This window comes from Fundulus heteroclitus, chromosome 23, assembly GCF_011125445.2.
Source record: "Fundulus heteroclitus isolate FHET01 chromosome 23, MU-UCD_Fhet_4.1, whole genome shotgun sequence".
NCBI lineage: Eukaryota > Metazoa > Chordata > Actinopteri > Cyprinodontiformes > Fundulidae > Fundulus > Fundulus heteroclitus.
The window spans coordinates 3,677,684-3,694,708 of NC_046383.1; the positions used below are offsets into that span (position 1 = coordinate 3,677,684).

Consider the following 17,025-nt stretch of genomic DNA (forward strand, 5'->3'; position numbering starts at 1 on the left):
TGTTCATTCGGTACCTGCAGTTGTATGTCCGGATCTCCTTGTTGTCCCTCTTGCACTTGACAGCGACAAAGATCATAGTGATGAAGAGGATGGCGGCAATGGAGCCCAGGGCGATGATGAATATGAGAGACAGGTTGACGGGTCCGATGGTCTCCTGGGCGTTCAGGTTCGGGGAGAGGTACACCACAATGTAGGCTGAGGCAGAGAGGGAGGGCTTGCCGTGATCCCTCGCCACCACTGTGATTTCATAGGTGGACTTGGCGTTCTCCCCAAACATCCTGGTGGAACGTACCTCTCCGTTCACCTGGTCAATTTCAAAGAAGGCCCTGTCACCCTCTGAGATGGTGTAGGTCAGCCGCCCGTTCTCCCCCTCATCATAGTCATCAGCTTTCACCTGGGTAACCATATACCCCACTCCGGCATTCCTTGGGATGGAGACCTCTGCTGTCCCGTTGACCAGTGGAGGGTTTGTCATTACGGGCGTGTTGTCATTAACGTCCAGCACCACAATACGAACTGTGGCGTTACTGGACAAGGACGGGTTGCCGTTGTCTCTTGCCAGAACTTTGAAATCAAAAGTCCTAGTGTATTCATGATCGAATGATCTCATGGAGTAAATGCGGCCTGAAGGGTTTATGCTCACATACGTGTTTACATCCATGTGCTTAATCTCACCAGGGACAATGGAGTATGAGACTGTGCCATTCATGCCCAGATCTGGGTCCTGTGCGGACACTGCTAGCAGACAGGAACCTGGGAGGTTGTTCTCCATCACCATCTCTTGATAGTGGGGCTTTAGGAAGTGGGGCGGATTGTCATTCTCATCTGTGACTTTGACCACCAGAGATTTGGTGGCTCGCAACTGCGGGATGCCGCTGTCTTCCGCCTGGATGGTCAGGTTGAAGGTGTCCTTCTGCTCTCTGTCCAGCCTCCCATCGACCAATATGGTGGAGAAGCTCTCATACTCTTGCAGCCTGAAGGGAACGTTCCCCTGCAGGGTGCATTTCACTTTCCCGTTGGCCCCCGAGTCCTTATCTGACACCCTCACCAGCGCAATCACATACCCACGCTGTGCATTCTCACTCACTTCCACCATCTCTGTGTTCAGCGAGAGCAGGCTGATCACAGGTGGGTTGTCGTTTGTGTCCATCACATTCACTGTTACTTTGCAGTGAGCGGGGATGGAGTTGGGACCCAGATCTTTGGCCTGGACGTCGATCTCGTAGATCTGCGTGGCCTCGTAATCCAACACGCCATTGACAGTGATGATACCCGTCCTGGGGTCAATTTTGAAAGCCTCTCTTGTTTTCTCAGTGACGTAACTGTTGAACGAGTACACAACCTCTCCATTAGTGCCCTCGTCAGGATCCGTGGCGTTCAGGTCTATGACTAATGTGTTGACGGGGGAGTTCTCCATCACATTCACCGTGTAAACTGGCTCGTCAAAAACGGGGTTGTTGTCATTAGAATCTATCACCTTAATGTTTAACTGGACCGCGCCTATCTTTGGAGGTTCTCCTCCGTCCTCTGCGCTGATTTCATACGTATAGTGAGACTGGGTCTCTCTGTCTAAAGATTTCTGCACAACAAGCTCTGCGATCTTGGATCCGTCCCCTCTGGTTTTTATTTCTAGTCCGAAAAGCTCGTTTGGGGTGATGGAATATGACTGCACTCCGAAGATCCCCGAGTCCGGATCGCTCGCACCCTCTAGGGGAAACCTGGTACCAGGGGATGCGTTCTCAGAAATTTCTAAGTCAATGTGACTCGTTGGGAACCGGGGCGCGTTGTCGTTCAAATCCTCGATTTCAACTTTAATTACGCAGATCTCCATGGAGTTTGACATCACTTCTAAAGAAATAATGCACTTCGGGTTCTGTCTGCAAACTACATCCCGATCTATCTTCATCTGGGTTGTAAGAATCCCGGCCGGGCTGAGTTCCACCCATCGCGGTTCTGAATTGGAAATTACCCTCAAGTAAGGGGGCTGCGGTGCAATCTGAAAGCCCTGCTTGAGCGCGTCCCTCGTAACGTTCCCGATCACCGACCCGGGCTTCATCTCCTCGTTTATTCCATATTTCAAGTTGATAACAGCCTCGGTTCCAACCCAGAATAAAAGGGAAAAGGCGGTTAGTTGTATTAATTCCATCTCCGGGGCTTGCTGCTGAACCTGTTGAGTTTTTCTGGAGAATTACGCACAGGGATGCGCGTCAAAATAGGAGAAAAAAACGCGCAGACGAATCGTCTCATTAAAAGAATTAAGTTTCTTTTAAATATCTGCAGTCAAAGAGTTCTAATTCTAACAAGTGCCTAAGCCTAGTTTATTCTTCTCAGGCAGAGCACATCCTCCGGTCTGCTGCAGCGAGAGAAACACTGAGGGCGACAGAATAGTAAAAACATGCTGAATCTTCTCACAGTTGAAATTTTGCCGTGGAAATCCGCGCAGCTCTCAACAAGCAAAAAACTGATCTTACGTACCATACATATGTTGAAGTGTCCATTTTAAGAGCAAAAAGGGGAGGAGAAAATGCTGCAGACTCAAGTCCACAGAAATCTATGTCTATCGCGCAGATGGAGTGATGGAGCTGAAAAGTCTGTGTGAATTTCACCGCCCCGACCTGACAGGGGGTCGATTTTAAGGTCGTCCTTTTTTGGATAGAATCAGTTTTTCAATTACAAGCAGTGCTAAAAGAAATCCTCTTGAAAAGCGCATTTAATGAAAAAAAGGATCTGCAGGCAAGGAAATATTCAACAGTCCGGATATCTTTTTTTTTTTTGCGTAAAAGGGGTGCAGTTGCAGGAATGTCTCATCACATCACTCAAACCCCCGATTACCTTTTCATTTCCAGCAGATTTAGTCCCTCTTTCAACCTCCCCCACAAGTCTTCAAGCTTTCACTCCCTAATTAATTCCCTCGCATCTCACTTGGAAAGCTAAAACCGATCCCAGTCAATAGTCCAGGCGCACAAAAAGCAAAAGAAATCCGTTGAAAATGCAGCCAGTTGGGATGAAACGAAGCCAGAGCTTACTGTACGTTCAAAACGCATTTTATGTGTAGCTGCAAAGAAACTGCAGCGCAGTAGCCTATATCCAGCCTGACTGAGGCAGAGAGGGATGGGAAAAAAAGAAATCACCACTCGTTGCCAGTAGGCTGTCTAGTTGACTCCAACAAGCGCTCCTCTCGCTTCGCTGGTGCACACTGGCAGACGCGCAGCTCCGAGCTGAGCGCTCAGTCTCAGGACCCGCAATCCCCTCAGCCAATCAGGGGTTACTCAGGAGGGCCGGAGCTGCTGGTGGGTGGGGCGAAGTAGAGCAATGAAACGCGGCCAACTACCTGTTCTCCTGCAGATGGAAGAGTCTACAGGCAATTATGGTGTACACGTTAAACACGATATCAGATGGTCGTTACTGCTGCTCCCAAAAGAAGGGGTCTGGTGGGTCGGTAGAGGGGGGTCACTGTGGGAGGGGATCTCTGAGAGTGGGCTCTCTTGGGGGCCGCAGGAGAGAGAGAGAGAGAGAAAAAGAAGAGGAACAGCATTCTTAATGCAGCAGAGGCGCAGCGGAGGAGAGGTTATGAGGGGTAAATTGTGCTCGTTTTCCTTTCTGCAACAAGCACCACGAATCTCTTTCTAGTCACAATTTTACCACACAGTTTCACCAGTGGGGTTGTGCGCACTGCTGCGATTTTTAAAGTTTGTCAGCTCCTCAGTAGAGCAGGTGGTTTCCGCAGAACACGAGAACAATTCAAGTCGAGGTCGTGGTGATCGGACACGGTCAAAGAGGCCCCCGGCAGATTTGAATTTGTGAGCATTGTTTGAAATAAATTAGTAGTTCAGGACTTTTAGAGTGAAGTTCTGCTAAAGGTTATTCACAGCTTATATCATGCCTGCAGTAGATTGCTCTCTTGGCATCTTTATTTGTTATAAATCCAGATTAGCTGGACCTGCAGGTGGAAACCCATGGCTGGTTCAAGAAGCATCAAGATCAAGCTGTACTTCTACTTTCAGAGCTCCAACACACAAAAAAAAAATGTTAATGCTGTTCATGCAAACACTGTGTTATGAAGCTTTAAACGGTCGTTGTCTTGCATTAGGTGAACAGAAACTGATTATTATTCGTTTCTGGAGGCAGTGCAGAAACAACGATCCTCTTGTACGAAACATGTTCTGCGAACAGAACATCGAAAGCATTTCCAGTAAAAACAAATGTCTGATATGAAAGTTGGTGGTGTTAAAAAACAAATATTTTAGAGGAGCTGGAGGGAACACTTTAATTGATTTTTAGGGTGTAGCAAATGTTTTTATGTTTAAATTTCAGTGTTTCACAGAGTGAGATCACTAGTGACACCCCCACACCAAAATGTCTGTGTATTATGTAAATACTCCTCCAATTCTCCGTAAAAGCCTATCCAATGCAAACATGAAAACAGTTTAAAGTTCAGAAAATAAGGGTTGTGTAAATAAAAATGAGACGTTTTTGTGATGAACTGTTTCCAAAGGTAGCAGTTAACTGTGGTCCTGTTTGCTGTCTGACCTGCAGTTAGCCTCAGTCTTTGGACCCAACTTACCTGGATTTGTACAAAGTAAAGACCCCGAGAGAATGATCTACACCAGGCAAGGTATTAACTATTTAGAACCTTTTAACAGAACCTCACTTAAAGAATCATGAACTATCCCTCCAGCAACCATAGCACCAGAAATGTTCATTTTATATTACTCAACTATTCAATACAGAAAATTGTCACAATAGTGAAATTACTCTGTAAACATTGCCACAGCTATTGAAATGTGAATATTTCCCCCTGTATTATCACAGCTACTGCACTTGTCAGTTCTTTTGAATTTAAAATAATAAATAATCATTCGTTAAAGAATCTTTTTTGTTATTTTACTATTCATAATAAAAAAAAAGGTTATTCTTGATAAATGTAACTACAAATTTTAAGTTTTGAGATCTACACACTTGAATGGCGCCCCCAGCTGGCCAGGAGTTCTCAAGCGTCAGCTTGATTTGGATATATCTTGGACCGGGTCTGAAAGAAATAATAAACGCACCGATAGAAGGTTAAATTATGTTTTTAGGTTCTGTAAAACTTGTTACCATGTAAAATAGATATTTATTTGTTAAATAATATGACGTTACTGGCAGAGAAAGTACTAAATTATGGGACATTAAATAACCACCAGCATAACTATCAAACTACAAATATGTATTTATATATAATTACAACTAGTACATTTGTCTGATCTTTTAATTCATTTTTTAATTTAAGGATTTTAAATTCTATATAGTTGTACATACATTTCAATACCTTATATCTGACTATTCACAAACTTTTATAATTATCATTTTAAGTAGGCTCGTCCTTAAACAGAAATTGAAAGTCTAAATATGTATATTTTTTTATTAAGATCCCTTGGAGGCCCTCTGCTGGTCTGGAGGACTAAAGCAGCAGCAAAGTTTGCTATGCCTTGGGTTGTCTTTGATGGGGATACTATGAACCACCAGAATGAATGAAAACTTTTCACCTCTAATCAAGCCAAGTGATTTCCATCACATGTTTGGGATTCAGGACGCCTGAGGCCTCGCAGTGTTTGATGTCGATTTTCCCAGACACTCAGAACTCAGCGTGAACGTCCTGTGACCTTCTGAATTTCAAAGTCAAGTAAGAGCTTGTTGATTACAACTGCACGTATATCATTTTACACCATTGTACAAACGTACATGGTTGCCTGGCGTTTAATGTGCATCATAAACTTAAACTGTACTTGGTGCAATAATGAGCCAATTCCAATATAACGACCGAATAATAGATGTGGCTTAGGTTTCCACGTTGGGAAGAAATATTGAAAAATCAATAAAGCAGGTTTTAAAATAAAATTTTGAAAGATTTTTCAATCAATGAGGCATTTGAGCCCCACTGGTATGCAACAACCTGTTTCATTAAAGCTATAATTAGCTCCTATCACATAAAATAAATATGCTTCAGTCAGTATATGAAAACGCTTGTTATTAAGTTAATAAAGAGGAGGGTGCTGACCTACAGTCTGCAGCTCATCAGCATAACAAAAGCAACAACACATCAATTAGGCCATTATTCAAAGCGGCCCTTCTCTCTTATCTCCGTGTAATTCCGGCCGACGTTATGGCTACGGCTCTATGTGATGTGAACAACCACCACCGCTCCACACGCCAGCCCACTCAAGAAAAGAACACCGCACCATGGCAATGAAGGGGGAGAAAAAAAAAAAGAGAAACTGGATGTGAGGTTCTGCACATCCTGCATACTGTCATTCTCCTTCATTGAAATCTGGCTTTTCTCATTCAGACATGTGCGACGCAGACGGTCTTTCTCTGTCTTTCCGTCACGCACACACACACACACACACGCACCTTCTCCCCCACCCTGCAGCCGGTCTGCCTGCTCCTGTCGGGAGGCAGACCCATTTCAAAGTCACAAGGGTGACACCTAGCGTCCGCAGCAGCCGTGAGGTTCAGTCATGCCAGGTTGTCCGTTCTGCCTCCCGAGACTCCTTCACCCCAAATGAAAAAAAAAAAAACAACAACAACAACGCTCCTCAAGAATAATGATGAGGCGCACCAGCATGTCAATTAAGTTTCTCTGTAGAAATGGACGTCTGCGTTTAGATCACAATTAACGTTCTGTCCATGATGGGAGTTTAAGATCTGAGCCACATCCAATGAATGCCTCCTGTTCAACCAGGATTGAGCTCTAAGTGAAAACTAAATCTATTTTATTCTAGAAAGCAAAAATATTTGGTTATACCTTTTTATTTTAGAAGCTTAAATTGAATTAGTACATTAAAAATCTGAGGTTAAGACATATTCATAGCACTATAAACACTATGTGGTCCTTGATTACATAAAACTATAAAGAGCAACCACAGAGTGCCTTGCAAAAATATTCATATGCCTTTACCTTTTTCACATTTTGGCAATCACAATCACAAACATCGTTCTATATCTTTTATAGATTTGTTTGATTCCTTTTTTTTGGAGGGGGGGGGGGGGTGTTAATGTCAAAGACACCTACACAAGGAAGTGCAAAACTGTGAAATGAAAGCAAAAATGATGGCCGTGTAGGAATCTGAAAAGTGCGGCATGCGCTTGCATTCAGCCCCTTTAGTCACTGCTTTGTGGAACCGCTTTTTGCGTCAATTGCAGCCTCAAATACAGCAGTGTGTCTCTACTAGCTTTGCATATCTTCTGCTCAATCAGACTAAATGCCTGTGAACATCAGCCTGGACTCGCCATAAATTCTCAGTGGGATGGCTTCATCTCATCAGCTCTGGCTGTTCTGCTCCAGCCTTAAAGTTTATTGAAACCTCATGCAGGTTTTGTTCCAGTGTTGTACTGTATTTAGCTCCGTACAGCTTTCCGTAAACTCTGACCTCCATGCTTACAGATGTGCAACCGCCATGTTACACAGTGGGGTTGTTGTCTTAAGGGTCATTGTTCTGCCTCACATAGCCAAACACGTCGGTTTCAGTCTCATCTGATCAGAACACCTTAGCTTTGCTGTGCCCCTTAGATGGCTCACTAAACTGCAAAAGGGACTTTCTATTGCTTTCTTCAAACAAAGTTGTGGTAGGTGTCCTGTTAACTGAATATCCCACCTGAGCTGTGAATCTCTGCAGCTTCTCCAGAGTTATCAGGAGCCTCTTGGCTGCTTCCCTGATTCACACCCTCCTCACCGGCCAGTCTAGGTAGACGGCCAGGTCTTCGTAGGTTTGCAGAAGTGATAAACTATTTCCGTTTTCTTACGAGGGATTGAACAGACCTCTCTGAGATGTTTAAAGCAGCATATTGTTTTATAAACTAATCCTGCTTTATCTCTGACCTGCCTGTTGTGTTCCTTTATCTTCACAATGTTGTTTAAGTTATATTTTGTAGAAAAGGAACAACTAGACTTATTAAATCGTGCCTAGTTCGACTTCCTTTACTATTCTTTATTTATCACTAAATAAAAGGGTTTATTTAGGAATGTCAGAGTAAAGGAGTTGAATAGCAATGCATGCCACACTTCAGACTTTTATTAAAGAAAAAAAAAAACTGAAGGCTATGCATCATTGTACCTCACAAATAGAGACTTTTTTGTCTCAGTCTACCACATAAAATCCCCATGAAATCTATTAAAAAATCTTTAGTTGTAGCAGATCAAAATGTGAAAAAGTTTAATCTTAAATATTTTTTTCAAAGCACTTTACATACAACCCTTCATCTAACAATACTGGCCAATATCAACCATACAGTGAAAGATTAAGACGATAAACCAGCAACGTGTCCTTAAGCACGCATGCCTACTCTCTCTTCCCGCTTTGCATTCTTGCATTACGCAGCCGTATCTTGACAAACAAGCGAGCGTCAACAAGGCAACTTGTTTGTTCTGCTGCAGCACTTTCCAAGATGTGTTGCAAGTCGCACAAGGAGAGCGGCAGTTGAATATTTAAGCTCATAAATTCTTAATGTCAGCGAGTTAAACAACCGTAGGCAGTGGCGGGGGACTTTTCTTTTCCTCTGGGCTTTCTGGTGGCCATGTGTACACTAGAGCGCATTGTACACTTTGTGTTTCTCTCAGCTTGAAATTATGCTGCAGAGGCTTGCTACTTGCAAGGAACAGGTTGCACATAAAAGCAACTGTTGACAGGAAAAGGGGCATATAGACTTGTGTGCATGTGGTTATTCTAAATTATCTGTCCAATTTACCAAACAAGTCTCTAAATTGGAGAGCCAGAGAGAATGATGAAGGCCAAGAGGGTTAGAAAATGTTGCAGTTTTTTTTTTTTTTTTTTTGGTTTGCCCCACTAATAGTTTAGTGTGAATGCAGAGAAAAGCAGTGCCCCCAGCAGCAGGGTCGCTCATAAACTACAGCAGTAATTTATGTTTTTTTTTTCTTTTTTCCTTCAGAGAAGTGCTGTATTTCATTTAAGCGGCAATCCACCTCATATATTTACTGGTGCTGGCATTCCTTTGTGTCCTTTATTGATTTCACATCTTAGTTAAAATCTTTAAACTTTACACGGTGAGTGATGGGTCATTGACAACTTTGCAGCGCTGTTTGGATGTTTCATTAAACCGTCGGTACGAAGAGATCTGAAGCTTTTAGCTGGCCTTAATGTGCTCCTGTCTCATTTCTGTTTTTCAAACGCATTACGGCGACACACGTGAGAAACACAAATCTATAAATGTGTCTTGATTGAAGTTTCTAAGTGATAATTATTGCACATCACAAACATGTCAGTAATGTGCATCAACATTCAAAACCATCTTGTCAAATTAATGGAGAAAAAGAAAACTGCGGCCCCAGTTAAGCTTTCTTTTATTGCGACACATACATCATTCATTTGATCTGCTGTGAATTTTAAAAACTGAGAAAAAAATTCTAAGCAGTGTTATCGCCTGTCTAACGTTCATCAGTGTGTTTGGGTTTACATGAAAATGCTATCAAACATTACAGGATATTTTTTCTAAATTGAAATTGAAAGATATCGGCCATATGTTTTTCCTGACACACCTAGAACTGCACCGAGTGATATGAAGCTTTGCAGAGGTTTTACTGTAAAACTTGAAGACAGAAGGCAGAGCTGTGTTATTGAAGTCCATGGGAATTTCAAAACCTTCACAACAGTTTTGAGCATATTTGAAGCGTTTGTGGTGGGAGGCTTGAACCAGTGCTGCTGAAAGTACACAGAGAATGGCTGATTCTGTTTCATATCAGTCTTTCTCTCTCTCTCTCTCTCTGCTGCCAAGGAATGGCACACGTCTGTAGTCTGTCCCTGCTGCTCACTTGGAAAGGAATATCCAAGCTTCTCCGACGGATGCTGGCGTTATCACCTCTGAGTACTGCGCTGCTCTGGATCTCGGCCCGTGCAAAAGACATGGACTTAGAGAAGCTGGTGTAAAACAGCAGAGACAGAGGCGCATTGATTTTAATGGGCATGATGGTCACGGTTATTTTGGCTGCAGCTGAGGATGATGTTATTATTATGGTCCTAGCACATACAGCTACTTAAAAAAATTGATTCCTCCTGAGCCTCCCTTGCCAGAGGCGAAGGAAAGGAAACTGACAGGCTTAATCTATGGGCCTCCAGTCAATGACAATACGTCCTCCAGTCCTTTCTACATTTTGTGATTTCATAAAGCATCAGTTGGCATCAACTCTCACTGCCCATGTTAACGTCCATCGTCTCTTGGGATCAAGAGATGGCAAAAAGGGCACTCTAGCAGCAAAACCGTCTATTTTTGTGATTTTCAGCAGCTGTTTTTAAGTGTGCCGGTAACTTTAATTTAATCCTGTTTTAAATCCTAATTTCCCCAAGACCCGGTCCAGGACCCATGGGTGTGCCAAGGAAGGAAGAGTACTCCTTGGCTTTGTATTAATGCAAGTACGTACCATTCCTGCTCCTCCGCATCCCTTATCTGTGAGTCGTTGAATAGAAATCAAGTGCATATAATGGCACTACACCTTACTGTCTACCTGATATAAGAACAAAGCTAAAACATCAGATCCTTCCAGAGTTTGCATTGTTTTGGTGACACCCAGCCCGGCTTCCCAAACTCAATGTTTTTATGAAAGAGCCGGCGCAACATATGCAGCACAGCAGTTTCCAAAATTCAGCCCCGGCATTTGAAAGCCAGGTTGCACAGCAGGGCAGTTGGCAGGTCCTGGGTTTGAATCCTGGCCTGGGGTCTTTCAGCATTGATTCTGAAGTTCTCATTGTCCATACGTGAGTTCTCTCTGGGTACTTCAGCTTTCTTCAACAAAGTCTAAAAACATGACTGTTAGATTTATTGGTCTCTCCAATTTGCCTTTAGAGGTGGGTAATAGTGGCGCAGGACCTAGGAGTTTGTCCTGTAATTGGTGGGTTGCCAGTTAGAACCTGCTCTGACTGTCTCAGTTGTTAGAAACTTCACCTGCTTTGCCTGCTGTTGGTAGTCAGAGGGTGGTGCCGATTGTATGGCAGCCCCGCTTCTATCAGCAGGCAGAGCAGATGATTAGTTGACTAATCACAGATGAATCAGTGTGTGAATAGATGAATGGCTGAATGTAGTGTAAAGCTCTTTGATGACTGCAGGACTCGCTGGCGGTGGTCAGAGGGCCCGGTGGCACCGATGTCTAGCAGCCTCGCCTCTGTCAGTCTACCCCAGGGCAGCTGTGGCTACTAACATAGCTCACCACCGTCAGGGTGTGAATGGGTCCATGACTGACTGTAGTGTAAAGGAGCTTTGGGGTCGTCACACTTGATCTAACGCTATACAAGTACAAGCCATTTACCATTTTTACCATGTTTGAAAGGGTTAGACTTTTTTTTTAGCCAGACTTTTCTCTAAAATCAGTTTCAATCAGTTTATTTATAGTTTATCAACTACAGGAAAAACCTGGGGACGGTTTGTCCATTTGTTTCACATGTTTGTCATAAATTACTGTATAACTTGGAGATGCATAGTGGTCAGTTCAGTTGACAGCTACTTAAAGCAGGGTTTTTGTGGTGTGTGGAGGTTGCTAAGCTTCATGTTCACTGATCCCTACTGAACAATTAATGCAATGCTACCTAAAGATTACTTCAAAACCAGATGGTCAGCGGTCTTATCAGTCATTCTTTAGTGTTTACTTGCTCATTTGTTTAAACTGTAAAAATAACACAGGGGATAAAACATCTCCTGGTCGAACACCTGTTTTAAAAAAAGACAATCAGAAAAAGTGCTGGGAGTACAGACTCTTCAATCTATCTTTTAAGTGCTTTCTGATACAAATAGTAAGGTTGTTTTAATTAGAATATAATACACAATTTGTATTTTTATATTGTCTTTTCCGCCTCGTAAATTAAGGTGATGTAAGCAATATATGCTATTTACATATTGTATGAGAGCCAAATGTACACAAAAATTAATCAATTGGGAAAAACACAACTAAAGACATTTAAACGGATTTATACCAACTTAAGCTCTAAAGAAGATCATGGTGACTTGGGAATCATTGCAGTCACTTTCAAGGAGTACACCCTTAAAACTGACTACTAATTAGCTTGATTCTTGTGCTTCCTGTGATGTCAAAAACCCAAACACGCAAAGTAAAATTAGGGAGGTTTGTTATTTGGTGTGCCTTTTAATTCTTTGTATTTTTTAAAATCCAACATGAAGACCTTCTTTTCAGTCAGCTTACAAATGGTGCAACAACAAAATTACCACTGTAGGGTATCTTTAAGTTAATTGTGTGAACTACGACAAGTTGCTTTAGTCCATAAATGTGATCAAACAATGCAGAACATGAGAATTACAAATTAAGGGGTCTGCATGCGTTTCAATTTAAAAGACTTAAGTCATTTAGACAAGAGACCACAAAATAAATACATCATGTTAGTTTCAAAAACCAATGTGGGTGTTAGCATGGAACGAAACGTCTCTGATAACTCCTGATCACACATGCGTGGGTTTCCACAGTCTTCAAGAGCTGCTGTTCATTTTTCTCATATCTGATCTGCTGTTCTATGGTGAAATGTCAATTTCTTCTCCATTCACCTCGCTCAGGTTTAAGAAAATGCAGTACCTCGCCTTTTTGTCCAGCCAAAAGCAGAAAACGGATGCAGATGGTCACATATTTACAATGGCTGTGGTCCTTGTTGCATGCAGATGCAAATAAAGAATTGAATGTGGCTGTTTGAAGTTGCATGGGTGGTGTGGTTGCTGATCATCAAAAGCAGAACTAATTTATTATGCATTTTGTTGATTTTAAACAATTAATAATTTGTAACCCAATGACCCATTTACCTCTGAACTGAAATTTATTTAACAGAAGCTTATTCTCTTCATGCATAATTGGTTGAGCAATTTATGCTGTTAGGTGGTAATTAGCAGACTTTGTGTACAGTCCTTTCATATTTACAGCCAAAAAACCCATTGTTTCCCTATGAGTGCATATAAAATAAACAGTTTAAAGCCAAAAACACCTATTAGATTGAATTGTTTATTTTAACGTAAAAGTCTATTTTTTATATATATTTTAAAAAGCTTTAAAGAGCAGCTATTGTTGAATAATCTCTTTTTATTTGAGATATCCAAGCTCAAATTCAGCCATTGAAATCATTGAAAATGAAGAATGTTTGGAAGTTATTTTATCTCTTAACACTTACTGTATTTAATTACCGTTGAACACTCGTACAAATATCCATAACTCTTGAGCATTTTTGTTTCATAACTTCTGCAAATTTTAATGTATTTCAGTTGGATTTCATTGGATAAACCAACATAGATCAATAAATAATTGTTCAAGTCCAGTCACACTGGATGCAGACCATCTTTGAACGTCTATTGAGAAAGTCTTGCTCCTGATTCTTAACTAGATTTAGGTCTAATACTTTGACAAGTCTAATCTAACGCATTATTAAAAAAACAATCAAAATCGTTAAATCGTGGAGTTGTTGTTCTACTGGACATTAAATCTTTGCTCTAGTCTTTGGTCTTTGCAGCCCTTGACAGGTTTTCTCCTCTTCAGCTCTGAAGATCTTATGTGTCCCTGCTGAAGAAGACAATCATTAGAGATTAATGTGCTGCCATTGCCATATTTCCGATTGGAGGTAGGGTGTTCAGGGTGATTCAGGTTTGTTTTCAACAGATGTTCCCACCAGAGCTATGGAAGTTTGCAGCTTATCCAGAGCAACTAGCTGTCCTTGCTGTCAATTCAGGTGGATGGTCATGTTTTGGTAGGCAAGGCAAGGCAAGACAAGTTAATTTGTAAAGCACATTTCAGTAACAAGACAATTCAAAGTGCTGCACATCAACAGAAGATAAGAAAAGAAAACATTACGGAGGAAAGTACATTGCAGTGGAATAGCAGCGGCAGGTCAAGATATAAAATGTAGGTTGGACTACAAACTTCAACATTAATATTCGACTCCAAATAAATAATTGTTTAACTTTGATTTAAAGTAACTCAGGGTTTCAGCACTTTCACAGTCTTCTGGGAGTTTGTTTCAGATAAGTGGATCATAAGAACTAAATGCTGCTTCTTTGTTTGGTTCTGGGTATGTTTGCAGGTTTGTCATACTTTTTCCATTTTTGCCATGCCTGATCCCTATTTCATTTATATATTTATACATTTATTGTGAAATCAAACTAACACTGATATTATTTACTATTAAAGTGCCCTCTACACAAAACCCTATACAAATTTCATTCCACTTTAAGAATATTGGCTGTTTTGTGTTCATCTATTAGCTAAAAGCTTATTAAAATACAGTTACATGACAAAAGGCTAAAAGGGATTAAATACATCTTTGACTGACTATACTTGGTAAAGTTTTACTGAAATGAAAACAGAAACGTAATTAAAAAATGCACACTATTCCTGAAACAGTACTTTCCATGTACATAATAATGTCTCCCACATGATCTGTTTAATCCATCTCTAATCCATGTCATATTCCTATGATACAGGCTGACCTGTAGGATGTGTTCTTATAAACATCTGCTAGTTCTGAAAGGTTGCAGTGGTAATGCTTTGGGCAAAAAATAAAAATCTAATACAAAAACAGCTTTGACGTGGCGCAGTTTGGAGCAAGTTTGATACATTGACTGCAAATGTTTTCAGCTGCATGTTTTTACATGCTTTACTGCCAGATCTGTGATATTTAACATCATTTGCACATTTCTATAGCATGCAATACAATGCATGTAATCAAAGGCACAAAGCTGTGCTTAAATTTTCATTTTGATCTGATTACACTAGTGTGCAAAATCAGGTTTCTTTGTTAGGCGCCCTGAGCCCTTTCCAGAGAAGAAAAAAAAAAGCAGAAGACAGAAAGAAAAGCCAAAAAAAATGCCAAAAATGCAAAGAGAAAAAACAAACTGAAGACTGAATAGACAATACAATGGATTCAGAAACACACAAGTTTCTAGTTTCCTGGGGTCTGGTCAATTAGCTTTGTGTTGTCGTGTTTATTCAGTGTCAGTCCTGATTTATAGGAGCAGTATGTTGAATGGAACACCTGAAAATGGAGTTTGGTGTCCGTGTGGGACATTGTTGCCAACTGATACCATCTGAACAACATGGCACTTATCTCGTCGGCCCCGGTGGGGGTGTTTACAGCTGTTTTCTGGTCAAGACAAATTAGCGTGTTGGTGTACCTTATTCACCCTCTTGGAGTAAAACTGTGAAAGTAGACGTTGCCACCTCCTCTCACTGTTCCTTTGAATGGGTGCATTTTTATACCATGTTGTATAATTTCTGGTCAATAAATCAAACCCCCCTGGATCCCATTAATAGTTTATCCCAATTCAGCCACTAACTTTGATGTATTTTATTTGGATTTAACGTGATAGAGCAACACAAAGTAGTGCATAATTGGGAAGTTGTGGAAAATTATACATGGTTTTCAGGTCTTTTTGCAGATGAAATTGTGAAAAGTGTTACAAGCACATGCAACGATGGTCCACTGAGACCGTACATGGAACAATTTTGCTGCTACATCTAGAGACCGAAATATATGCCCATTCTTCTCTGTAAAATAGCTCAACTGAGTCAAAAGGGGCATGAAGAGATATTTTCAGGTGTCACAAATTCTTCTTTCGGTTTCTTTCTGAGCTTTGACTAGGCCATATCAACTCTGACCAGCTTCCTTGACCCTGGTAATGCAAACAGTCCCCACAGCATGATACTGCCACCGACATGTTTCACAGTGGGGATGCCATGTTTAAAGAGACATGCATAGTAAGTTATGTGTCACAGACAGCATTTGGCTTTCTTCCAACAAAGGCCAGATTTGTAGAGTGCATGACTAATAATAGTGCTGTTGATTCAAACTGTAGATTCAATTTAGTTCAAAATTACTTTATTTATGCCAAAGGGAAATTAGATCTCTGCGGCTCCTCCTCAGTTGTAGTACTGGTTGATGTTCTGTTTGTCAGTTTAGGTTAAAGGCCATATTTTGTTTTGTTTGCTGTATTGCAATACTAATACTGTTACTATTTTTGAATATGGTTTGAACACGTTTCTGTAAAATGTTTAAATGTTGTACTAAATACTGTTTGTTAAAGCTGTGCATCCTCTTCTTTCCACTATGTTTCATTGGTTCTCGTCTTTTCTCATATTTGTCTTTCATCCCTTTTATTTATTTATTTTTTGTCATGTGTTTCTTTTCCCCCCCCTTTCTTTCTTTGCAGTTTTCACCACCTTGTGTTGGTCTATAAGCTGAAAGAACATGAAGACACACTGAGGTTTGTGGTTGCAACGAGACAACTTTGGGAAAGCTCAAGAGCTTTGAATACTTTTGCAAGCCCCTGTAGGCTATAACACTCGTCAGCTTTAAGTAAATGTGTTCAGTAGAGCTTCTAACCTGGGGAGTCAAGAAGATGAAAACATATTGTTGGGATTTTTCCTCTTCTAATCTGTCCATCTAATCTAACATCCAAAATGTTTTAAGCGGCTGTGTCTGGTTTAGCCGTGGTAATACTCTAAATCCTGACTAGCCTGAATGGGCTGTACACTGAATAAAAAAAAAAGAGACAACAAGGTTAGATTCACTGATGACAACAACCATCTACACATGCACACACACACATACACACACAAACACACACACTCCCCATCCTCTCTGCCTGCTAGTGCGTCTCTCTTGTTTTCCAACTCACCTAGAACAACAGATGCACATATTTTACTTACAGTAAGGCCTAAGCGAGAATGTTGTGGCCTCATTCTAACAAAAGTTGACTTCCTGCTGGTGAAAAAGCAGGTTTTTACACTAACTGTGACAGCGTTGTTAGCAAACCCGGGGTGGGTAAGCACAGCCACCCCTGCGGGAACCCATATGTCGCCTGTGTGATAGATGCGGGAGCCTGAGGGAGGGTCATGTTTATTGCTTTTCATAATGTGCCACTGGTGCATTGGTGGTAATGAGGACTTTGCCCTATGATTGTGCCAGTTTAAAATGCTACACTTCATCACCTTAATACCGGGCCTCAGGAACATTTGATGACACAGGCTCCATAAGGCTGGCTGCAAATTAGTGGCTC

At 41.3% G+C, this 17,025-nt stretch overlaps 1 protein-coding gene across 7 annotated transcripts in view; it reads right to left on the bottom strand.

The window, feature by feature from the left end:
* Positions 1–3,219, bottom strand: part of pcdh19 (protocadherin 19) — an 84,050-nt gene extending 80,831 nt beyond the window's left edge. For 4 of the 7 annotated variants that reach the window (XM_012861797.3, XM_012861796.3, XM_012861795.3 and 1 more), the window contains exon 1: positions 15–3,219. In XM_012861797.3, coding sequence (XP_012717251.1) covers positions 15–2,146 — 2,132 coding nt within the window. In that variant the 5' untranslated portion in view covers positions 2,147–3,219. The remainder of the gene's footprint in view (positions 1–14) is intronic. The other 3 variants (XM_012861793.3, XM_012861792.3, XM_012861791.3) reach the window with 1 other exon arrangement.
* Positions 3,220–17,025: the final 13,806 nt, after the last annotated feature.